At 36.5% G+C, this 26874-nt stretch overlaps 1 protein-coding gene across 5 annotated transcripts in view; it reads left to right on the top strand.

The window, feature by feature from the left end:
- Positions 1 to 26874, top strand: part of REV3L (REV3 like, DNA directed polymerase zeta catalytic subunit) — a 185834-nt gene that overhangs the window by 92936 nt on the left and 66024 nt on the right. For all 5 annotated transcript variants that reach the window (XM_024248980.3, XM_063725258.1, XM_063725257.1 and 2 more), the window contains 9 exons: positions 1864 to 1958; positions 2829 to 2933; positions 3967 to 4051; positions 4139 to 4287; positions 10592 to 10711; positions 11820 to 12057; positions 14196 to 14338; positions 15286 to 19447; positions 24039 to 24952. In XM_024248980.3, coding sequence (XP_024104748.3) covers positions 1864 to 1958; positions 2829 to 2933; positions 3967 to 4051; positions 4139 to 4287; positions 10592 to 10711; positions 11820 to 12057; positions 14196 to 14338; positions 15286 to 19447; positions 24039 to 24952 — 6011 coding nt within the window. The remainder of the gene's footprint in view (positions 1 to 1863; positions 1959 to 2828; positions 2934 to 3966; positions 4052 to 4138; positions 4288 to 10591; positions 10712 to 11819; positions 12058 to 14195; positions 14339 to 15285; positions 19448 to 24038; positions 24953 to 26874) is intronic.

Raw genomic sequence — 26874 nt, 5'->3', positions numbered from 1 at the left:
GTGTTAAATTGTATGAATGAAGAGGACAATTCACATTTTGTTGTTGTCGAGACAAGGTCTCGTGCTGTTGCCCAGACCGGAGTTCAGTGGCACAATGTCAGCTTACTACAACCGCCACCTTCTGGGCTCAAGTGATCCTCCCACCTTAGCCTCCCAAGAATCTAGGACTACAGGTCTGCAACACCATGCCTGGCTAGTTCTTAAAAATTTTTGTAGAGATGAGGTCTTACTATAATGCTCAGCCTCCCAAGTATCTGGGACTACAGGTGTGCAGCACCATGCCTGGCTAATTTAAAAAAGTTTTTTGTAGAGATGAGGTCTCACTATGTTGCTCAGGCTGGCCTCCCAAGCCGAAGCTGGGATCACATTCATGAGCCACCAAGCCCAGCTGACAATCTACATTGAGAAATATTTTTTCTGAAAGAGAAAGGGATATATTATGATAGGTTGGCTAAAATTATATTCCTTCTCTATCAATGGTGAAAAGATATGTGTGTTTGAACATCTAAATATATACTTGTGAGTACATATATACGTATATTATTTGAGTTGTAAGAATTCTGTGGTTTAACATGTAATATTCCATCAAAATTTCATTTAAAATAGACAATGGAAAATAAGGTTTTGCTAACATGTTTTTCTTAAAACATTAAAAAGTGTTTCAAGGCCAGGGCGCAATGGCTCACACCTGTACTTCCAGCACTTTGGGAGGCTGAGGTGGGCAGATCACTTGAGGTCAGGAGTTCAAGACCAGCCTGTCCAACATGGTGAAACCCCTTCTGTACTAAAAATACAAAAATTAACTCTGCATGATGTCACATGCTTGTAATCCCAGTTACTTGGGAGGCTGAGGCAGGAGAATCGCTTGAACCCAGGAGGTGGAGGTTGAGGTGAGCTGAGATCGCACCAGTGCACTGCAGCCTGGGCAATGGAGCGAGACTCCATCTCAAAAAAAAAAAAAACCCAAAGTGTTAAAGTGTTTCAAATCAAAAGTTGATGAAATATGTCATCACCCACTTTGTAGTAAAATTAAGGATCTCCCCTTTTCCACTTGGTGTCCATTTTTGTACAAGGCATAAATTTTGGAATGAGTAAACTAGGATCCACACTAGATGTTGTCTCTTCATTCTGTTAAGTAGGGTCAATTATGTGGTGTCTTCTTTATCTTCTCTTTTGGGGCACTGATGAAAAGCAAATGCTTTTGAGTCAAAGATCCTGACTGGGAAACAATCCTTTGTAGTTCTCGTAAAAATTAATGACCTGGTGGTATCATTACTTTTCCTAGCTATGATCCCACTGTTGATCATTCATATAGTTTATCAGTTCTGTAGTTATGAAGAATTTTAAAGTATTCCTCATCTCAGCAGTAGTTGAGGGCAGGAAGAATGGTGAATATCGTTTGCCCATTTCTCAGTGTGCTTACCTTCCCTTATCTCTTATTGCATGTTCTCCCTTGTTTTTTGAATACTGAAAAAGATGTCTCTAGGCAACTGATTTCAATGTGTATGGTTTTTTATGCATTCCTCTAAGGTTTTTATATTATCCTATCCCATTCTTCACCGGATATAACCATATGCTAAAACGTTTTATATTCCTTTTATATAAAATATAATGAACCAAAATATGTAGAATATACTTCAAAAGGATCTAATAGGGTTGTCAGTATAATATGTTTTGTATTTTTCTCATCCTATTTTTCATTATATATGCATATAAAGTATCAATTTTGTCATGAATAATTGTGAATTAATGTATCAGGTTTTCTGGGTACCAGCTAAACCTAAGATAATTGTATAAGTAAGAAAAATCTTAGAGAGTTTGCTCTCACGTAATTATTATGTTTTTTATATCCTTTAATTGCAGCTCTTTAATATTGGAAGGTGTTGAACCACAGAGTACATGTGAATTAGAAGTGGATGCTGTAGCTGCTGATATCTTAAATCGTCTGGACATTGAAGGTTCATACACAATTATTCTTAATATATGTTTTTATTTTTTTAAATTAATGACCGGCCGGGTGTGGTGGCTCACGCCTGTAATCCCAGCACTTTGGGAGGCCAAGGTGGGTGGATCATGAGGTCAGATCAAGACCATCCTGGCCAACATGGTGAAACCCCGTCTCTACTAAAATACAAAATAAATTAGCTGAGCGTGGTGGCACACGTCTGTAGTCCCAGCTACTCAGGAGGCTGAGGCAGGGGAATCACTTGAGCCCGGGTGGTGGAGGTTGCAGTGGGCAAAGATCGCACCACTGCACTCTAGCCTGGTGATAGAGCAAGACTCTATCTCAAAAAAAAAAAAAAAATTAATGACCAAAGTAGAATAGAAAAAGTAGGAAAGAAAACTTTATGAGGAAACTAAGATATTATAGAAGGAGGATACAAAATGTTATGAAGATTGCTTCTATACTTCTGATGAGGTATTAATTAATTTTTTGTTCATATTTTTGTCCAAATGAGTATATTTGAATAGATTATACTAAAATAAGTGTGACACTAAATAAAATTAGCTAATATAAAGCAATTTAATGTACTGTGCCTTTTAATTTCTTAGTTTTCATATTATATACCAGCAAAGGGACTCTTAGGTCTATTGACTATATCATCAGATGTTTGAATTGTATTCACTTGCTGGATTTTGGGGAACCACTAGGAAGAAAACTAAAAAAGGAGTAACATAGTAAGTGTAGGTTGGGATAATTTGTCCACTTTATTACACAAAATATGTGATTGGTTTTTTTAAAGGCAGTATTTATTAAAGAAAAGTTTAGATTTTTTAGGCATTTCTTACTTTGACCCTGTAGTATTGAAGTATTATTGTGATTACAGCTCAAATTGGTGGAAACCCTGGTCTACAGGCCATATGGGAAGATGAAAAGCAACGGCGAAGAAACAGAAATGAAACTTCTCAAATGAGCCAACCCGAGTCACAAGGTATAAACCTAATAGTGCTCTGATTATTCTTTTAAACCAAGTGTTTTAATGGAAAAGTTTGTCATTGAGTTGTTCCTTTGACATTAGATTTTACTTTCAAATGACCTTTATATTTTGTATGTATTTTTCTTGTTGTCATTGCTGTACAGCCACTATTTATCTTTACAGCCGTCTCCAATTGTCGCTTATTATCTCTCTCTTTGTAAGAAGTTGATGTTTTTACTGTTCTTTGTTTTTAGTGTACCTTGTCCTCTTGCCTCACTTTTTTGTTTTCATTCTCTAGTATGTTCTAGCCGTCTGTATTTCCAAATGAGCTATAGAAAACTCACAGAAGATCATGAATCTCAACTTAGAAACACTGTTTAATACATTAAGCTTTGAAAATGTAGCCATTGAAATGCTGCCCACGGTTTATTTTCTGAGTGTGTCATATAAGCTCTCACTTTGTTCAATATGTACAGCTCTAAAGAAATACTCATATTTATTGCTAAATGGTGCCACATTCAAAAAGAATTTGAGGGGGTTCGGATAATACCATGGATACAACAGAATTTTAAAAATAAAGGTAAAAGAATGAAAGACATTATTCAAAAGGCAGATATATTATTTCAAAATACAGCAGTAAGCCTATATTGAAGTTCAATTAAAATTGTTATATCTTAGGCACTAAAAATGTTTTGATAAACTTTGAGTACCTTTTATACTTTTAAAAATAGAAATATATTTTATAAGGGGAAAATTTTTAGCTTTAGGATACAATATATTTATAGGTAGAGAGCCATTTTTCTGTTTTAGATTTAGATTATAATTATAGAACTTAATCTTGAACTGACTTAAGTGCCTAATTTTATAACTTTAGTTAACAACCGTTTCTGTTTTGTGTGATTCTATGGTAAAACTACAGTTAGGTTGTATTATATATATCTAGAGAAAGATAGGAAATTGCCACCATTTTTAAAGCTACTTTAGGAGAAGGGAAAATATTTCATTCATTTGCTATTTACATTTTTTAATGCACTTTTAAAATTCAAAGATCACAGGTTTGTGCCAGCAACAGAAAGTGAAAAAAAATTTCAGAAGAGACTTCAGGAAATTCTCAAACAGAATGATTTCTCTGTGTAAGTGGTTATTTATTATAGATCTCAGAACTAATTTTATTCCTTTGTTATCTAGTCTGTTATAAAGGATATGTTTTAATTAAGCAGAACGTTATCAGGATCTGTGGACTACAGCGATGGATCCCAGGAGTTCTCTGCTGAGTTAACATTGCACTCTGAGGTTCTGTCTCCTGAAATGCTTCAGTGTACACCAGCCAATATGGTAGAAGTTCACAAAGACGAAGAGTCAAGCAAAGGTAAGATTTTCTTTTCATGTATACAGAAACTACTAGAACAGATATCTAGCACTGAGATGTTAATATTTGATTGAGTTTGCTAGGGATTTTTTTCCCCATGAAATAAATATTGTGGATATAGCAAAAATTTCTCCCATTCTGTCACCCTTTCTGCATCTCTAAAGGTAAGCAGTATCCTGAAGTTAGTGCAAACTGTTACCATATATAATTTTATATTTTCTTATAATGTTTGCCCACCATATATACCGTTGTTTTAAGTTTTAAATTTTACGTAAATGATGTTCTGCTTGGCATAGATGAAGCAACTTGCTTTTTTCACTCAGCATTATATTTTTAAGCAGCTTGAAGTTTAATTTACATAACATAAAATTCAGTCATTTTAAGTGTATAATTCAGTGATTTACAGTAAATTTACAAAGTTGTGCAAACATCTCCACAATCCAGTTTTAGAATGTTTCCATCAGTCCACAGGATCCGTTGTGTCCATTTGCAGTTATGCCTATTTCCACCTCAAACCCCAAGTAACCACTAATAATACATGGGCCTTGTCTAGATACTGTATATTATGTAAGTGAAACCATACAATATATAGTCTTTTGTGTCTGGCTTCTTTTACTTAGCATAATACTTTCGAGGTTTATACATGTTGTAGTATCTATCAGTATGTATGGAGATACCACATTTTGTTAATCCATTTATCAGTTGATCAACATTTGAGTTGTTTTCACTTTTGCCTGGTAAGAATAGTGCTGCTGGCCAGGTGCAGTGGCTCATGCCTATAATCTCAGCAATCTGAGAGGCTGAAGCAGGTGGATCACCTGAGGTCAGGAGTTGGCAACCAGCCTGGCCAACATGGTGAAACTCTGTCTCTACTAAAAATACAAAAATTAGCCGGGCGTGGTGGCACACACCTGTAATCCCGGCTACTCAGGAGGCTGAGGCAGGAGATGGCTTGAACCCGGGAGGCGGAGGTTGCAGTAAGCCAAGATTGCGCCACTGCACTCCAGCCTGGGCGACAGAGCAAAACTCCATCTCAAAAAAAAAAAAAAAAAAAAATAGTGCTGCTATAAGCAGTAAAGCATAAATTTTAGGATAAATATCATAAAAAGAGTTGTAAAATGATATAAATAGTAACAAACGAAACAGTTTAAGAATAAACTTCACTAAAAAGATTACCTCTGCCAAGCAAAAGAATTGCTAGGGCATGTGGTATATTTGTGTTTAATTTTTAAATAAACTCCCAAGCTGTTTTTAAAGTGACAGCAATGTTTTACTTTCCTACCAGCAATATATGAGAGTTTCTCTGGCTCTGCATCCTCACTAACACTTGTTATTATCTGTCTTTTTTTAATGTAGCCATCCTAGTGTGTGAAATAGAATCCTACTGTGGTTTTAATTTTCATTACCTTCATTACTACTGATGTTGAGCATCTTTTATGTCAACATTATAACTTTGAAATTTATCCTTGTTCATTCATTTTAGCTGCTGATGACTGTTCCATTTTAAGACTAAACAACGTTAGCTATTTCTCTACAAGTATTAGATGGTCTTTACTATTGCACTTAGTGCTACATCTGTCTCCTTATGGCTATGTTCAGGAGCTTCTGTACTGAACACACGTAAAAGAGTGAGTTGCTGAATGTTAGGTTGTATGCATTGTGCTCTACCTAGATAGCATCTGTTCTAACAGTTTTTCTATAATGCAGTTAGCTTATACATGGTTAGTAAACCAGACAATAATAAAAGTTTTACTCAGAAGTCACATTGTATCATACGCAATTTTACTAGGCAAGCGATGCCTCAACATTTGATAGCATCAAATAATAAGGATAAAATAATAGATGTAAAAAATTTGCTGCTCTGATTCTTTGAAATAGTCTCTCTGCATTTTAATCTGCATTTCCTAATTACTAACGAATTTGAGCATCTTTAAAGGCCATTTGGGTTTCTCTGTGAATTACGTTTTTTTGCTTATTTTCTATTGAGTCATTTGTCTTTTTCTTATTTGTAGGAGTTCTTCATATTTTCTAGATATTAGGTCTTTATCAGTTATACTTATTGTAGAGATGTTTTCTCTTCATCTAGGCTTGTCTTGTAAAAATCTTCAAAGAAAAAAATGTTAACTTCTTTTCCCTCCATTTAAAAAAAAAAAAAGTTATCCTTGGAGTTTTACATGTCTTCAGTTTTAATGTCAAGTTTACCAATATTCCTTTATGGTTTAGTTTTGGTATGTGATTTATGAGACTTTCCCTACCCTGATGTAATGAAAATTTTCTCTTAAGTATTCATTTTAAGGCTTATGTGTGCTTACAATTTGGTTTTTCACATTTAGGTCTTTAATGCATTTGAAGTTTTACATTTTACTTTTAAATTTTTTAAAATTTTTGTGGGTACATAGTAGACATATATATTTATGGGGTACATGAGAGATTTTTATACAGGCATACAATGTAATAATCACATCAGGATAAATGGGGTATCCATGACCTCAAGCATTTATTTATTTGTGTTACAAACATTCCAATTATAATTTTAGTTATTTTTTAATGTACAATAGATTATTGTTGACTGTAGTCACCCTGTTGTGCTATCAAATACTAGATCTTATTCCTTCTATTTTTTTGTACTCATTAACCATCCCCACTTCCCCACCCCACCCTACTACCTTTCTTAGCTTCTGGCAACCATCATTCTACTCTCTTATCTCCATGAGTTCCATTGTTTTAATTATTAATTAGCCCCCACAAGTGAGTGAGAACATGCAAAGTTTGTCTTTCTGTGCCTGGCATATTTCACATAACATGATGTCCTCCACTTCCATCCATGTTGTTGCAAATGGCATGATCTCATTCTTTTTATGGCTGAGTAGTACTCCATTGTGTAAATGTACGACATTTTCTCTATCCATTCATCTGTTGATGGACACTTAGATTGCTTCCAAATCTTGGCTGTTGTGAATAGGACTGTGATAAACATGGGAGTGCAGATATCTCTTCAACTCGACATACCAATTTCATTTCCTTTGGATAAATACCGAGTAGAGAGATTGCTGGATTATATGGTAGTTCTATCTTTAGTTTATTAAGGAAACTTCATACTGTTCTCCATAGTGGCTGTACTAATTTACGTTTCTACCAACAGTGTACGAGAGTTCCCTTTCCTCCACATCATTGCCAGCATTCATTATTTCCTGTCTTTTGGATAAAAGCCATTTTTACTAGGGTGAAATGATTTCTCATTGTAATTTCGATTTGCATTTATCTGATGATCAGTGATGTTGAGCATCTTTTCACCTGTCTGCCATTTGTATATCTTCTTTTGAGAAATGTCTGCTCAGATCTTTTGCCCATTTTTTAATTGGATTATTAGATTTTTTACTATTGAGTTATATATATTTTGGTTATTAATCCCTTGTCAGATGGATAGTTTGCAGATATTTCCTCCCATTCTGTGGGTTGTCTCTTCACTTTGTTGATTGTTTCCTTTGCTGTGCAGAAGGTTTGTATAATAACTTGATATGATCCCATTTGTCTACTTTTGCTTTGATTGCCTGTGCTTTGGGGATATTTCCCAAAAAATCTTTGCTCAGACCAATATTCTAGAGAGTTTCCCCAATGTTTTCTTTTAGTATTTTCATAGTTTGAGTCTTAGATTTAAGTATTTAATTCATTTTGATTTAATTTCTGAATATGGTGAGAGATCAGGGTCTAGTTTCATTCTTCTGCATGTAGATATCCAACGTTTTCTCAGCACCATTTATTGAAGAAATTGTTCTTTCCCTCAAGGTATGTTCTTGGCACCTTCATCAAAAACGAGTTCACTGTAGTTATGGATTTATTTCAGGGCTCTCTATTCCATTGGTCTGTGTGCCTGTTTTTATGCCAGTATCATGCCGTTTTGATTACTATAGCTCTGTAGTATAATTTGAAGTCAGGTAATGTGACCTCCAGTTTTGTTCTTTTTGCTCAGAGTAGCTTTGGTTATTTGGGATCTTTTGTGGTTCCATATAAATTTTAGGATTATTTTTTTCTGTTTCTGTGAAGAATATCATTGCTATTTTAATAGGGATTGCATTGAATCTGTAGATTGCTCTGGGTAGGCATGGACATTTTATCAGTATTGATTCTTCTAATCCATGAACGTGGAATATCTTTTCCATTTTTTGGTGTTCTCTTCAATTTCTTGCATCAATGTTTTATAGTTTTCATTGTAGGGATGTTTCACTTACTTGGTTAAGTTTATTCCTAGGTATCTTATTTGTAGCTATTGTAAATGGGATTACTTTCTTGGTTTCTTATTCAGATTGTTCACTGTTGGCATATAGAAATGCTACTGATTTTCATATGTTGATTTTGTATCCTGCAACTTTGCTGAATTTGTTTTTTGGTGGAGTCTGTAGGTTTTTCCTAATATAAGATCATACCATCGGCAGATAAGGATAATTCGACTTCTTCCTTTCCAATTTGGATGCACTTTATTCCTTTCTTTTGTCTGATTACTCTAACTAGGACTTCTAGTACTGTGTTGAATAACAGTGGTGAAACTAGGCATCCTTGTCTTGTTCCAGATCTTACAGAACGGGCTTTCAATTTTTCCCAGTGCTGTGAATGCACTGGGTCACACCTGAAGTCAGCGTGTCCCTGGGTCTCACCCGAGGCCTGCAGCAAGTACTGCCTGAGTGTCACTTGTGTTTACTCAAGGCCAAAGGGCTCTTTAGTGAGCAAGTGATGAACCCTGCCAGGTCTGAGTCCTTCTCTTCAAGGCAGCAGGTTCCCTTCTGGCCCAGGGTGTGTTTAGAGATGTCATCCAGGAGTTAAGGCCTGGAATATGTGTGTCACGACTCTACCCTTCTCTACTGTGGCTGAGCTGGTATCCAAGTTGCAAGATAAAGTTCTCTTCACTCTTCCCTCTCCTGTCCTCTTGTGGAATGAATCTTCTGGAGTTGGCGAGTTGTGCTGCCTGGGACTGTGCAGGGTGGGGGAGGGGGGTGACACAAGTAATTTTTTGGCTGCCCCAGCTACTCTCTCACCAGGTGTGTGTACCCCAAGTCTACTGGCTCTGAGCCCAGCACAGCACTGGGACTTGCCCAAGAATTGCAGTCCTTGTGGATAAGACTGCCTTTCAAGTTTATTTAGGATCCCAAAGCACTTTAGCCCATAGTAGTAAGGTTGGCTGCAACTCAGGTTCTGGACTGCTGGGATGGGCAGTTTCCCTCTGGCTGGGGCTGGTCAAATCCTCTCCTCATGGGTGCTGGCTAAATTCTATTCCATGTCGCTTTCCACTGTGACAGGGTAGCACTGAGTTCCAATGCAAAGCAAAGTCCCATATTCATTCTGTTCTGTCTCTCCTAAGCACAGATTTCTCTCTCCGTGCCTCAAGACCACTGCCTGAGGGGTGGGAGGTGCTATCAGCAATTCACGACTGTCTTTTCTACCCTCTTCGCTGCCTCTTTCCTTGATATGTTGTTAAAACCAAGTACTGTGATTGCTCTCCTGATTTTTTATTCTAATGAAGGTGCTTTCTTGTGTGGGTAGTTCAGTTTGGTGTTCCTGCAGGGGACGGCAATTGCTGGAGGGTTCTATATGGCCACATGGACTAATATTTTTTGATACCATGAAAATGTAATGAATGTGATATATAATGAAAGCTTTCTGAAAAATATTAATGTAAAATGAATTTTTTAATTGCTTAACCATTTCTTTGTATTTTTATAGCACTTAAAAACTATTTCTGCCCAGTTATGACAATGAAATGGGAAACCACAACTACAGTTCACAAACAGGCATGAAAAACCAACACACGCCCCATTAGGAATTACACTAAGCTCTTTATTTTTTATGCATTCAAAAGAGAGTCCAATACACATGTGTCAAGTAATGAGCACTGTCAATTTTTTTTTCTTAGAAGAGTTCAAAAACATTTATTCCAAATTTGTTGTTTTTGAACCATAGAGAATAAAGAATTTTAGTATTCAAATAAGATAGTTTATCTTTCCTTTTCACTTTATATATTTGAATATGCAGTGATTTTTATCAGAGTAATATAACTACACACATTAAGTAGGATTAAAGAGGTTATAAATATTTGGTGATTTATAGATTCAGTGTTTGTTTTGATAAATCCATGTGACTGGTTAAATATTTCTGTGGCTTTTTATTATGTTTTTATTTGGCATGCATCATTAACATTTTGAAATTTAAAATAGGTTTATATGGTAATGCTTCCAAATTTACACAAATTCTAAATGATAAATTTTGGATTTAGGCCATTGCTTTAATTTTTTTTATTCTTTGTCAAATTAAGGTCACACTAGACACAAAGTGGAAGAAGCTCTTATTAATGAAGAAGCAATTTTGAACCTCATGGAAAATAGTCAGACTTTTCAGCCTTTGACCCAAAGACTGAGTGAGTCACCTGTTTTCAGTAAGTAACAGTGCTACCATAAATATTCAGTATTGTAATTCAGAGAAAATGTGTGTTGTGAAGAGGTATTTTTTTTTTACTTGAAGAGGTAAATGTTGCATGTTCAGTAAACACTCTACTGAATATGAAAATGAAACCTTGCATTAAATCAAGTAGCTTTGCCTTTTTTCTATACAGCTTTAAAAAATTTGTGAAAGAAAATAGTTTTTTTTAACTGTACTTTGATTCACGGAAAACCGTATTACTTAAGAAGGAAAATACATTTATTTTGAATTAATATTTTCCAAAGTTCAGTACATTACTAAAACACCATAAGTGGTTCTTTCTTGGTGAGTATCACAAATTTAGCCACCTGGAGGAAACACGGGTAGCTAGGGCCGTGGTCCCAGCCTCCTCATCTCACTGGCCAGGGCTGCGCTCAACCAGTCCTTCAGTGGCCTCCTCTTGAGTGGCATCTCAGGCTTCCTGCAGCCACTGCCAGCCTTCCCTGGCAAGGCCTCCCAACTAGGGGCTGACAGTGCTGAGCTGTACCCACGGCCAAGACCCTGTGCAGTCCCAGGCACCCCTGGCTGGAGCACACAACAATGTTATTTTAATAATGTCCCTAAATTACTCTAATGCAAGTGGTCCAAGGATCAACTTTGATAGGAGAGCTACCTCAACACCTGAGCCTTTGTACCAACTGTATTCTTTCAGCCTGTGCCAGTATCTATGATGTTGTTATTTTATTCTAAGTGATCTGAATTGTTGGATTACTAAGAAAACAGGCCGGGCGCGGTGGCTCACGCCTGTAATCCCAGCACTTTGGGAGGCCGAGGCAGGCAGATCACGAGGTCAGGAGATCAAGACCATCCTGGCTAACATGGTGAAACCCCATCTCTTCTAAAAATACAAAAAATTAGCCAGGCGTGGTGGTGGGCACCTGTAGTCCCAGCTACTCGGGAGGCTGAAGCAGGAGAATGGCATGAACCCAGGAGGCAGAGCTTGCAGTGAGCCTAGATCACGCCACTGCACTCCAACTCCAGCCTGGGTGAGAGAGCAAGACTCCATGTCAAAAAAAAAAGAAAACTTAAGTTATTTGTTGGTGATTATTGTACTTGTTTTATAGTGGACAGTAGTCCTGATGAGGCTCTGGTACATCTTCTTGCTGGTTTGGAAAGTGATGGATATCGGGGGGAAAGAAATAGGATGCCATCACCGTGTCGCTCCTTTGGAAATAATAAATATCCCCAAAATAGTGATGATGAAGAAAATGAACCACAGATTGAAAAAGAGGAAATGGAGCTTAGTTTGGTGATGTCCCAGAGATGGGACAGCAATATTGAAGAACATTGTGCCAAAAAGAGGTAATTTTTTAGTTATTTCAGTTGTTTTATTAACTTTTATCATTATTGTCCTTCAATCAGAAATTATTTATTACTATTGTTCATGATATAAAATACCTTATGAACTAAATTGATGTTTTAAAATTCCCTTTTAGTGATCTGTTTTTCATATGGCATATACTCCATATTCCAAGCGAAATAAAAGTTTTGCTGCATTTTAAAAGATTAACCTAACTTTTAGAGGTTATCCATTTATATACACAGTATTAACATATGTGAGTGATAAATGGAGCAAAATTGAAGTGTCTTCTTATCTTAGAACTTAAGAAAAAGAATGCTCTGTGATAGTTGAACTGTTGAGTATCAGAACAACAATGTATAGAGTCAGCCTGAAGACAGGGTATGGCTTTGGGCTCTGATTAGACTAAGGGAACTAAGGTTAAAAACAAATAAATAAAAGACTAAGAAGCAAAAACTGGTGTTGTGGTTTGTTTCTCAAAATAAATGAATAAGTTGGTGTTGTGGTTTTCTAAATCGGTCTCTGTGAACTTGATTGGTTTGAGTCTGCCCTTTAGTTATATGCTCTGTGTATAGAAAAATCTAGGCCTATGAGCCTGAAAGACTGAGTATGCCTCTCCTTTAAACTTCTTCTATAGGCTAGATTAGAACTTTTTTAGTCTGTATTTGAAATTTTCAACCCAAAGCCATCACTGAGAGGTGAAACAGGTTAATCCATAAATTCAGTGTTTACATGTATATGATGAAAGTTTTTTTCTACTTAATAAATCAGATATAGAAATCTCCAGATGTGATGTTAAATTCTTTCCTCTAACATTGTCACTGCTGTAATAATAGGCATAGTCAATCCTATGATTAAATTTATGCTTGTATGTTCAGTGGCTGAACCAATTTGGTGAAAACCATGCCCAGTTTAACCTTGGGAAAACAAACCTAAACATTTTGTACACATACATTAGAGAGAGATTGAATAGTAGAAGCATGGTGTCTAGAAAAGGGTTTAGTTAATTCTACTCTTTATATTGGATATTATATTCTGTGCTGAGTACCATATTTTAAGAATACTGAAAAAGGAAAGGGAAAGAAGAGGAAGAAAACTAGAAGGATCTGTGAGCATTGTCACTTTTGAAGAACTTTTGAATGGAGAATGTTTGATCTAATTAGAATTACAAGATGAATGAGAAATGCCTTTATGTATTTTAAAGATTATCGTGTGGAAAATGACATCAGCCTGCTCTGTATAGCTACAGAGAACAAAATAGGAATCATGTATGGAAGTTGAAAGAGTTTGTGTATTACAAGAAGACAACTATTAATAATTAGAGCCATTAACAATGGAAAGATTGCCCTGTGAGACAGCAAGCACCTTATACAGATTATGTAAAAACAGAGATTGTGTCAGGTTCGTTAAAAATCGGGTTTTTGCATTGGGTAGAAAGTTGAACTAGACCTCTGATACCTCTTTCAGCTCTTAAGGGAGTGATTTTTATGATAAATTGTGATTTGGAAAGGCTTAATGGAAAAACAGTTCCAGTATAATAAGTATAATAAAATAATAATAATTTCAACTTGTTGAGATTAGTGAAATAAAAAATTGGGTATGGATAGGAAAAAAGTTTGCCCATTCAATTAAAAGGGAAAGCATCAAGTTAATATCAATATGAGATGAAACTTAGAGACTGGACTTCACTGTCCATCTGAATTTCTCAGTAACCCTTTGTAGTTACTGCCAGATTGACTGAACACCTTTACTACTTCCTATTACCCTCTCTCTTCTTCAGTATTTTCTCTTCAGCCCTGACCTCAGTGCCCCTTCACTCATCTTTTTATTCTTGTTTCTTCCCATTCAGAATGCAGGAATTGTGGTGTATTTTAGCTCACATGAAAGGGATTATAAAGTCTAATTATAATAACTCTTTGTAAGTTGCTATAGTAAGACATGTTAATAAAGCAAAGTAAATATGCTTTTCTAGAAGTTACAATTTTCAGATTTTTTGTACTGTTTTACTCTAGAGTAACTTAGATACATTAGTATAGTTAACTTAGATACATTATTATAGAGTTAACTTAGATGCATTATTTGCATCTGAGATGGTCTTTTCTAATGATCATGCTCACCAGTGAATTTTAATGTTCTCCAGATCACTGTGCAGAAATACCCACAGAAGTTCAACTGAAGATGATGACTCATCTTCAGAAGAAGAAATGGAATGGAGTGATAACAGTTTGCTTCTAGCCAATCTTTCTATACCTCAGTTAGATGGAACTGCAGATGAAAATAGTGGTAAGTAAACAAGTCTACTGTGAGAAATTGGTTATTTAGGATCTAAAAATATATTTGATTTTGAGGCTAGGCGCTCTGGCTCACACCTGTAATCCCAGCATTCTGGGATTCCAAGGTGAGAGGATCACTTGAATTCAGGAGTTCGAGACCAGCCTAGGCAACATAGTGGGACCCTGTCTCTAAAAAAACCAAAAAAATTAGCCCAGCATAGTGATGCATGCCTGTAGTCCCAGCTACTCAGGAGGCTGAGAGGTAGGAGGCTTACTTGAGCCCAAGGGTTTGAGGCTGCAGTGAGCTGTGATTGCTCCATGGCATTCCAGCCTAGGCAACAGAGCAAGACTCTGCCTCCAAAAATAAATAATAAATAAATAAATATGATTTTGAAACTTTAATCATACTTTCTATTGATTTTGAAACTGTAATCATACTTTCTATATAGTTGGCTAAGGGAGGCTATAGTGATGTTTTGTCCTTCAGGATTTTTTTTCTTTTAAAAGAATTAGATACATGATTTGTGTCTTATTTCTAAAAGGATATAACATTTGTTGATCACTGATTTCAGGCTTTGAAAACTTTAATGTTTGTTGTGCAAGTAGAATAATAAACTAAAAAATATACTCAGTTGATTTGAAGTGATAATGTAAAGCATATTATTTTATGAACATTTTTAAAGTGACAGTATTTTTCCCTTATGCCCCAAAGGAACTAAATAGTAATATAATCTATTTCTGATCAATGGAATATGTGTTTAAAATGATGACTAATAATTGTAACTAACTATATTTAGATTGAGTCATTAATGATAAGCATTACCTTTTTGTTAAGATAACCAAACTTAATTTGATGTAATTTTTTCATAGTGATAGCATTAATATCTTGGTGTGGGAAAATGTCTTAAAAATTAAAAGAGTAAAATGAAATAAACTGTTTTTCCCTCCTCATTTCAGACAATCCATTGAACAACGAAAATTCTAGAACCCACTCTTCTGTAATTGCAACAAGCAAGCTATCAGTTAAACCCTCCATCTTTCACAAAGATGCTGCTACATTAGAACCCTCATCTTCTGCTAAGATTACCTTTCAGTGTAAACACACAAGTGCCCTTTCTTCCCATGTTTTGAACAAGGAAGATTTAATTGAAGACCTTTCACAGACAAACAAAAATATAGAAAAAGGTCTAGATAATTCAGTCACTTCTTTTACAAACGAAAGCACTTACTCTGTGAAATATCCTGGATCTTTAAGCAGTACTGTTCATTCAGAAAATTCTCATAAAGAGAATAGTAAGAAAGAGATCCTCCCAGTATCCTCCTGTGAAAGTAGTATTTTTGATTATGAAGAGGATATTCCATCTGTTACAAGACAAGTACCAAGTAGAAAATATACAAACATTAGAAAAATCGAAAAGGATTCCCCTTTTATACATATGCACCGTCATCCTAACGAGAATACATTGGGCAAAAATTCTTTCAACTTTTCTGACTTAAATCATTCAAAAAATAAAGTATCCTCTGAAGGAAATGAAAAAGGAAACAGCACAGCTCTGAGTAGTTTATTCCCTTCATCATTTACTGAAAATTGTGAATTGCTGTCATGCTCAGGGGAGAATAGAACTATGGTGCATTCTCTTAATAGCACTGCTGATGAAAGTGGACTAAATAAACTTAAAATTAGGTATGAAGAATTTCAAGAACGTAAAACAGAAAAGCCAAGCCTCAGCCAGCAAGCAGCACACTATATGTTTTTTCCCAGTGTTGTTCTTTCTAACTGTCTTACTAGACCGCAGAAACTATCTCCTGTCACATATAAATTACAACCTGGCAATAAACCATCCCGGTTAAAATTGAATAAAAGGAAACTTGCAGGTCATCAGGAGACTTCTACCAAAAGTAGTGAGACTGGATCCACAAAAGATAATTTTATACAAAATAATCCTTGTAATAGTAATCCTGAGAAGGATAATGCATTGGCTAGTGATTTAACTAAAACCACTCGTGGAGCTTTTGAAAATAAAACACCCACAGATGGTTTTATAGACTGTCACTTTGGAGATGGAACGTTAGAAACTGAGCAGTCCTTTGGACTATATGGAAATAAATACACGCTTAGAGCCAAACGCAAGGTAAATTATGAGACTGAAGATAGTGAGTCAAGTTTTGTAACTCACAACTCAAAAATTAGTCTACCTCATCCCATGGAAATTGGTGAAAGTTTAGATGGAACTCTCAAATCCCGAAAACGAAGAAAAATGTCTAAAAAGCTGCCCCCTGTCATCATAAAGTATATTATTATTAATAGATTTAGAGGGAGAAAAAATATGCTTGTGAAGCTAGGAAAAATAGACTCTAAAGAAAAACAAGTAATATTAACAGAAGAAAAAATGGAACTATATAAAAAGCTTGCACCTTTGAAGGACTTTTGGCCAAAAGTTCCCGACTCCCCTGCAACCAAATATCCCATTTATCCACTAACACCAAAGAAAAGTCACAGAAGAAAGTCAAAACATAAATCTGCTAAGAAAAAAACTGGTAAACAACAAAGGACAAATAATGAAAATATTAAAAGAACTTTGTCTTTCAGGAAAAAACGGTCACATGCTATTCTTTCTCCTCCCTCACCATCTTACAATGCTGAAACCGAAGACTGTGACTTGAATTATAGTGATGTTATGTCTAAACTAGGTTTTCTTTCTGAGAGAAGCACAAGTCCCATAAATTCTTCTCCACCTCGCTGCTGGTCTCCCACAGATCCAAGAGCTGAAGAAATCATGGCTGCTGCAGAAAAAGAGGCAATGCTTTTTAAGGGTCCTAATGTATGTAAGAAGACTGTTAATTCTCATATAGGAAAAACTAGTCGCGCAAGAGCACAGGTTAAGAAATCAAAAGCAAAGCTTGCTAATCCCTCTGTAGTTACTAAGAAAAGGAACAAACGAAATCAGACAAATAAACTAGTAGATGATGGAAAAAAGAAACCAAGAGCAAAACAAAAAACAAATGAGAAAGGTACATCGAGAAAGCATATAACACTTAAGGATGAAAAAATAAAATCTCAGTCTGGTGCTGAAGTTAAGTTTGTTCTGAAACACCAGAATGTGTCTGAATTTGCAAGTAGTTCTGGAGGCTCTCAACTACTTTTTAAACAGAAAGATATGCCACTAATGGGCTCTGCTGTAGATCATGCCCTTTCTGCTCCCCTACCCACTGGAATTAATGCACAACAGAAGTTATCTGGCTGCTTTTCTTCTTTCTTAGAAAGCAAGAAGTCTGTAGATTTGCAGACATTCCCCAGTTCACGAGATGATTTGCATCCATCAGTTGTTTGTAATTCTATAGGACCTGGAATCTCAAAAATTAATGTTCAAAGGCCTCATAATCAAAGTGCTATGTTTACTCTAAAGGAATCAACGTTAATTCAAAAAAATATATTTGATCTTTCCAACCATTTATCTCAGGTAGCACAGAATACACACATATCTTCGGGTATGTCCTCAAAAATAGAAGATAATGCAAATAATATACAAAGAAACTATTTGTCATCAATCGGAAAGTTAAGTGAATATCGCAATTCCCTGGAATCAAAGCTGGACCAAGCATATACCCCTAATTTTTTGCATTGCAAAGACAGCCAGCAGCAGATTGTGTGCATAGCGGAACAGTCAAAGCACAGTGAAACTTGTTCTCCGGGAAATACAGCTTCAGAGGAAAGCCAAATGCCTAATAATTGCTTTGTAACTTCCTTAAGAAGTCCAATCAAACAAATAGCATGGGAGCAAAAGCAAAGGGGCTTTATTTTAGATATGTCAAATTTTAAACCTGAAAGAGTAAAACAGAGGTCATTATCAGAAGCAATTTCACAAACCAAAGCACTTTCTCAGTGTAAAAATCGAAATGTGTCAACACCTTCAGCATTTGGTGAAGGACAGTCTGGACTGGCAGTTCTAAAAGAATTGTTACAAAAAAGACAGCAGAAAGCACAAAATGCAAATATTACACAAGACCCATTATCTAATAAACATCAACCAAATACAAATATTTCTGGTTCCCTTGAACATAACAAAGCAAATAAACGGACACGATCGGTAACATCCCCAAGAAAACCTCGAACTCCCAGAAGTACAAAACAAAAAGAAAAAATCCCCAGACTTCTCAAAGTAGACTCTTTAAATTTACAAAACCCTAGCCAGTTGGATAACTCTGTATCAGATGATAGTCCCATCTTTTTTTCAGATCCAGGCTTTGAAAGTTGTTACTCACTTGAAGATAGTTTATCTCCTGAACATAATTATAATTTTGATATTAACACAATAGATCAGACTGGATTTTGTAGCTTTTATTCTGGAAGTCAGTTTGTCCCAGCTGATCAGAATTTGCCTCAGAAGTTCCTAAGTGATGCTGTTCAGGATCTTTTTCCAGGACAAGCTATAGAAAAAAATGAGTTTTTAAGTCATGACAACCAGAAATGTGATGAAGACACGCATCATACCGCAGACTCAGCCTCATGGATTAGATCTGGTACTTTAAGTCCTGAAATTTTTGAGAAATCATCCATAGATAGCAATGAGAATCATCGCCACAACCAGTGGAAAAATAGCTTTCATCCTCTAACAACTCGGTCTAACTCAATAATGGATTCTTTCTGTGTTCAGCAGGCAGAAGACTGTCTAAATGAAAAATCTAGATTGAATAGGAGTTCAGTAAGCAAAGAAGTGTTTCTTAGCCTCCCACAGCCAAACAATTCAGACTGGATTCAAGGTCACACCAGAAAAGAAATGGGACAGTCTCTTGACTCAGCCAATACCTCTTTTACTACAATACTCTCCTCCCCTGATGGTGAACTTGTGGACATGGCCTGTGAAGATTTAGAACTGTATGTTTCAAGAAACAATGATATGTTGACACCAACTCCTGATAGTTCACCAAGATCTGCTAGCTCTCCTTCACAATCTAAAAATGGCAGCTTCACCCCTCGAACTGCTAACATTCTGAAACCACTTATGTCCCCCCCAAGTAGGGAAGAAATTATGGCAACTTTGTTGGATCATGACCTTTCTGAGACTATTTACCAGGAACCATTTTGCAGTAATCCTTCTGATGTACCAGAAAAGCCCAGGTAATCAGTTATTTTTTCCCTTGGGTCACTCTGAATTATTATGATATATAAAATTATGCTATGGGGATTGAAAAAAAAGAATATAATGTATGCAACATTTGATTACCTGACTACTAGTTTTCTGTGATACCATATTTGTAAGTATATCATTGTGGAAAGTATTTCTAATTACAGACTTAGTAAGAAAATTCAAAAACTAACTGGATGGTTACACCTAGAGAAATTTATTTAAGTTGACTTGGATCTACCATTATTTAACACTGTGTCTTCATTAAAGATTAGAGGTGCCCACTGTAAAGATGTCACAATACTTTAAAAGGATTACAATGATCATTGTTTAAATGGTATTTAATTTTTAAATGTTAAACTTTTATACCATTTTAAAAGAACTTCATTTTCAAGCGTTTTGAAAATGAGCATATATGTTTTAAGTATTCCTCTGATATATCTCTAAGTGAAGATTATTGTAAGTTGTTTCTATTATAAACCACTTTTCATGTGGTTTCAATATCTTGTATTATATTGTTACTGTTATTATAGTTTATGCAGTTATTAGCAAATGGACTATGGTTTCCATTCTCCTTTCTTTTAAGAATTTTTTCAGGTGGCTGGGTATGGTGGTGTGCACCTGTAATCCCAGCACTTTGGGAGGCCAAGGTGGGAGAATTGCTTGAGCCCAGGAGTTTGCGACCAGCCCAGGCAAAATAGTGACACTCTGTCTCTACAAAAAATTAGGCTGGGCACAGTGGCTCACGCCTGTAACCCCAGCACTTTGGGAGGCCGAGGGGGGCGGATCACCTGAGGTCAGGAGTTCAAGACCAGCCTGGCCAACATGGTGAAACCCTGTCTCTACTAAAACCCTGTCTCTATAAAAATACAAAAATTAGCTGGACATGGTGGCAGGTGCCTGTAATCCCAGCTACCCAGGAGGCTGAGACAGGAGAATCACTTGAACCCAGGAGGTGGAGGTTGTAGTGAGCCGAGATCACGCCACTGCACTTTGTTGCCTGGGCAACAAAGAGTGAAACTCCATCTCAGAAAAAAAAAAAAATAGCTGGGCATGGTGGCGTGCACCTGTGGTCCCAGCTACTCAGGAGGCTAAGGAAGGAGAATCACTTGAGCCCAGGATGTCAAGGCTGCAGTGAGCTGTGTTCACGCCGCTGCATTCCATCTTGGGCAATAGAATGAGACTTTATCTCAAAAAAAAATCTCTTCAGGGAATTGATAGACAAACATGTGAGCGCACACACACACGCAGCAAACAGCAGAACAGAAATCACAGTACTGGTTTATTTATCAGTAGTTAAGTAGTTATGGTGTATACCACTTTCATCACCAAGTTAGGACATAACTGATAAAAGCTAAGTTGGGTAATGTGGCTTAATCCAGAAAGTTTAAATGATGGTTCTTGTTCCTGCCCTTGTGTCCATGATCTCATATACTTAACCAGTTGCAGAGCAGGCAGTTCGTTTCAGCCATCCATTCAGAAGCAGAAGAGGATGGCTGGAACTGCTAAGGCAGGCCCTGCCTTAGTCTAAATCTTGGAAAGAGATATGAAAAGCAGCAGAGGCCACACTGCATGTATGCACTGACCTGTGGCAGTACCATGTTCCTGACTCCAGTGGGAAAAAAAAAAGAAAGATACAATATGAATATTACACATTTGTTCAAAGCCATAAAAAGTACCACACCAAGAACGAACCCAAATGTAATCTGTGGACTTTGGGCAATTATGATGTGTCAACATAGGTTCATCGATTGTAACACATGTACCACTCTGGTAGGGGATGGTGATAATGAGGGAGACCATGTATGTGTGGGGGCACAAGGGGTATATGGGAAACCTCTGTACCTTCCTTTCAATTTTGCTGTCAACCTAAAACTGTTAAAATATCTTTTTAAAAAAATTTAAATTAAAAAAACACGACAGTGAATGCCAGGCTTTTACTCAGCAGATTCACAATAATTCCTATAGGAATCCATTTAAGAAAGGGTTGAGAATGTGAAATGATGGGTATGTTAATTTGTTTCACTGTAAGAACCATTTTACTATATACTAATATCATATTTTATACCTTAAATATACACGATAAAATTAATTTTTTTAATAAAGGGGTGAGAAAAGGTTATCAGAAATGTAGAATAAAAATTCTCTCCTGGAATGACTTGAAGTGAAGGGTAGAAATGTCCACCTCCCAGCCCCTGTTCAACACACAGTTTTGTTTATTACCCACATGGAACTCTTTTTATTTCACTGCTGGAGCATATGAAATCTGTTCTTTAGACATTAGTTTCCATCATTTTGGGGACTTTGGTGTTATCAGTAGTGATTATGGTATATTTACTTTTAGTTACCAAACTTTATGTGCTAGTCGTTACCTTTGTGTTGTTGTTATTGTCCAACTTTGATACTTGTCCTGCAGCTAAAATAAAAAATAATCATTTTTGAAAAATATTTTTAAAATATGAAACTGTAGGCCGGGCACGGTGGCTCATGCCTGTAATCCCAGCACTTTGGGAGGCCAAGGTGGGCGGATCACGAGGTCAGGAGATCAAGACCATCCTGGCCAACATGGTGAAACCCCATGTCTACTAAAAATACAAAAATCAGCTGGGTATGGTGGCATGTGTCTGTAATCCTACTCGGGAAGCTGAGGCAGGAGAATCACTTGAACCAGGGAGTCAGAGGTTGCAGTGAGCCGAGATCGCGCCACTGCACTCCAGCCTGGTGACAGAGCAAGCCTCTGTCTCAGAAAAAAAAAAAAAAAAAAAAAAAATGAAACTGTATATTCAATATAGAAAATTTAGGAAGTATGAAAGAAGAAGAAATAAAAATTACACCATTTTCCCATGTAGTAACAGCCACCATAATATTTTGATGTGTATTCTGTTTTATTTTTTAAAAAGTATAGTTTTTAGTTTGTTTTGTTTTGTGAAGTGTGATCTTACTGTAGTCACAGTATTATATCCACATTTTTCACTTAACATTGTATTGTAAACGTTTTCCAAATAATGAGTTTCTTGAATATTTTAATCACTGCATATGTTGCATCATGTATATATTATTGGACAGAAAGGTTGTTTCCAATTTTGCCACTATAGATATTATGTATATTATTATGTATGTTAAGAAGATATTAGCATTTTCTTCTTAAAGCGTTTCTTGTATTTTGGAGTTTTTCCTTATAGCCCTAGAAGTAGGATTACCGAAAAATTTAAGGCTCTTGATACATATTAGGAGATTTTTTTTCCCAGTGGGTAGCCATGACCATGCTGCTGACAATATGTAAGAAAACTGAATTCACCACACCTCACCATTTTTTTTTTTTTTTTTTTTGAGACGGAGTCTGGCTCCGTCGCCCAGGTTAGAGTGCAGTGGTGTGATTTCGGCTCACTGCAAGCTCCGCCTCCCTGGTTCACGCCATTCTCCTGCCTCAGCCTCCCGACGTCTCACCATTTTTTATTCTTGACCTCATTATGACTTCTCTATCCTTAGTATTAGAGTTGGGTATGGTCACTTGGTATGTGTATTCATTTCCTTCAATAGCATTAATTCTGTTTCTATTTTTTCACATTGCCAAGAGTGGATGCAGGGACAGTGCTGGATGCTGGTTATGGAGTTAAATAGTAGGGGCTAAAGTCTTTTCATATAAAGGAGACAGAGTAGCCCTAATGCTCTTCTTTCAGCTTCAAATCCGAAAACATGAATCCAGTTAGTGGATTTTATGTAGAGAATGATGGAGACATTTGGGGAATCATGCCCTAAGAGAAGTGATTGAAAAAACTATGAATTAACTTTATATCCATAATAAAGTTAACATGAAGAAGTAGAATTATTTTATGTTGCTGTAGTAAGCAGAAATAGTATCAAGGGATTAGAGAAAGACAGAGGTTTCACTTAATATTTATAACTACTGGAAATGAAACCAGACTGTTTTCATTAGTGATTTCCCACATATTCATACATTGGTAACATTGAAGCCATGCATCCTGTGGGCTCTGCCAGCTCCTAAGTTATGTCAGTGTTAATCCCTGCCAGGGAATGGGAAGAAAGAATTAGAGTAATTTACCTCAGTTGGTATGTTTTTTTAATGTTTAAGGGAATTTGAGAGTACGAAGATTGATTTGAATTGACTGGCTTTGCTAAACTACAGATACTGGAGAATATAGGAAGAAGCTATGAATAATATCCAGGGACATAGTATTTGAATGATAAATTCATTGTTTTTATTCATATGTGGTAATAATGGAAAATTACTTTAAGATTAGGAGAGGAAAGGAATCTGAAAAGTTTGTGTCATCTCCTTGAAGGACAGAAGGCTTCATGGGGCATTAAAATAAAACAAAAAATACCTTCTTTCCCTAAGATTAATGGTACCTTCCAAAGGAAATTAAGTAGTAGTCACATACCTGTGAGGAAAAGCATATTGAGACTAAAGATAGAGTGTACCTGCATAATATAGACGGGGCAGGGAAGATAGACATGGACATTTTTGAGACTCCAAAAGGGACTTTATCTAGGATATGAAGTTAAATATTTTGGTGATTGCTCTTTGAAACAAAACAGTTGTTCTAAAATATGTTGTTATAGGGAGATTGGTGGACGGCTCCTCATGGTAGAAACTCGACTTGCAAATGATCTGGCTGAGTTTGAGGGAGACTTTTCCTTGGAAGGACTTCGTCTTTGGAAAACAGCATTCTCAGCAATGACTCAGAATCCAAGGCCAGGGTCACCACTTCGCAGTGGCCAAGGAGCTGTCAATAAAGGGTCAAGTAATAGTCCTAAGATGGTTGAAGATAAAAAAATTGTGATTATGCCTTGCAAATGTGCCCCAAGTCGACAACTGGTTCAAGTGTGGCTTCAAGCCAAAGAAGAATACGAACGTTCCAAGAAACTGCCTAAAACCAAGCCAACTGGAGTTGTAAAATCTGCTGAGAACTTTAGCTCTTCAGTTAACCCAGATGACAAACCTGTAGTGCCTCCAAAAATGGATGTAAGTCCACGTATACTCCCCACTACAGCACATACCAAGGAGGATGTTGATAATTCTCAGATTGCTTTACAAGCACCAGCCATGGGATGTAGTCAAACTGCAAGTGAAAGTCAGATGCTGCCACCAGTTGCCTCTGCAAGTGATCCCGAAAAAGATGAAGATGATGATGATAACTATTACATTAGTTATAGCTCCCCTGATTCTCCAGTAATTCCCCCTTGGCAACAACCAGTATCCCCAAATTCCAAAGCATTAAATGGAGATGATAGACCCTCATCACCAGTAGAGGAGCTGCCTTCATTGGCTGTTGAGAACTTCTTAAAGCCAATAAAAGATGGTATACAAAAAAGCCCCTGCAGTGAGCCTCAAGAGCCTCTAGTGATATCTCCAATTAATACTAGGGCAAGAACTGGGAAATGTGAATCACTTTGCCTTCATAGTACACCAATCATACAGAGAAAACTTCTGGAAAGGCTTCCTGAAGCAACTGGCCTTAGCCCATTATCAACAGGTAAGTGTACAAATAACAGGAAGTCTCCATAATTGTTCTTCAGAAATAGAAATGAAGATAACGTTAGACTGTAATGAAAATCAGAGCTTTTTAAATGAAGGTATAGCTCAGCAAATATTTTTTGTCATGTCTTAGAAAGTCGTCACATGGCAACTGTCTTTCTGCTGTTAAATCTACTTATATTTGCTTCCATCCTGTCTTGTGGGTGAAATGCAGGAGCCCTCTCAAAAGGCTTATCTTCTCAACTTGACTTCCCTGTTGGCTTTTATACATACCCAGGTCTCCCACATTTTAAAACAGAAACAAAAAGCCTGCCTTGACCTCACGTCTCCAGCCAGCTTCTACTCTTTCTTCTCCCCTTCAAAGCCAAATTTCTTAAAAGATTTATCTAATTTGACAACTCCAGTTATTTACCTCCTACTCATTTCTCAGCCCACTCTAAACTGAATTCTGCCTGTCATTCTACATTATAGCTCTTGTAAAGATTCCCAGTAAACTTATAGCTAAAACCAATAGATGTTCCTGAGTCTTATCATATGTCCTCTAAGCAGCCATTTTCTTGTTGACCCTACCTTCCTTCTTGGAGCTTCTCCACTTGGCTTTCTTCCTACTTCTCTGTTTTTTTCCCGGTTGATTTTCTCATTATTCTTAGTTATCTAAATGTTGGAGTTTATTAAGGCTTGATCTTAAGCCTTCTTTATATCTTTCTCTGAATGATCTAATTCCTGTCCACAGGATTGCTACAGGTAACTCGCAAATTTGTATTTCCAGTTCAGATCTCTCTTTTAAGCTCCAGAACACTATATCCAACTACCTATCTGACATTTCCACTTGAATGCTAAATGGCACCTCAAGATTAGTATTTTAAAAACCAATTCATGATCTCACTGCATACATTCACCACCACTTCTTTATATCTTTCTCTAAATGATCTAATTCCTGTCCACAGGATTACTACAGGTAACTCGCAAATGTATATTTCCAGTTCAGATCTCTCTTTTAAGCTCCAGAACACTATATCCAACTACCTATCTGACATTTCCACTTGAATGCTAAATGGCACCTCAAGATTAGTATTTTAAAAACCAATTCATGATCTCACTGCATACATTCACCACCACTTCCTCAACACACTTATATATACATGCCTCCACATAAAAACCCATTTGGCCTTCTTTCAGTTTTCCTTATTTCGATGAATAGTGCCATCATCTCTCAGTTACACAAGTCAGAAACATAGAATTTATTTTTAACACTCACCTCATTCCCTCACTACCCACCTTGTAGTTTCTAGTCCCTAACCAAGCCTTATCACTTGTTTATCTCCTAAGTAACCCAGATCTATCTACTTTATTGTACTTCCTCCACCACAACCTTAGGCCAAACTGTCATCGTCTCTTGCCTGGGCTCCTGCACCAGCCATTTTATCTACTCTTAGTAACTTCCAATTCTTTTGCACAGTAATCAGGGAAAAATCCCCACCCTGTTCTTAGTTACTACTCTCTTCAGATTTTACCTCCAGGAAACCTTCCCTAATCTCCTTGACTACATAAAAATTCCCAATTATATTCCCCTTTGTTGTATTAATGCAGTTATAATTTTATTTTCTAGTATGTTTGATGAATGTCTGATTCTCTCTCTAGACCCCATGAGGGCAGAGATTATGTCTTTTCTTCCTCATCATAGGTACTTGATAAATAAGTGAATAAATGAATTAAACAGTTCTCTAGGTTAATGACTGAGGTATAAAACTCAGCAATTAAAACATAAACATATTTAAAATACAAAATGTCAAAATGTTATTTTGGTTGGGATCAGAGGTTTGAATTTCATTTTTAAATTATGAAATTCTGGGGGGAATTCATAGGACAGCACCCACAAGTGGTACTTAAGTGTTTGGAACAACAAAAGGTTTTTTAAAA

This window comes from Pongo abelii, chromosome 5 (genome assembly GCF_028885655.2).
Source record: "Pongo abelii isolate AG06213 chromosome 5, NHGRI_mPonAbe1-v2.0_pri, whole genome shotgun sequence".
NCBI classification, from domain to species: domain Eukaryota; kingdom Metazoa; phylum Chordata; class Mammalia; order Primates; family Hominidae; genus Pongo; species Pongo abelii.
This window is presented reverse-complemented; position numbering and strand designations above follow the sequence as displayed.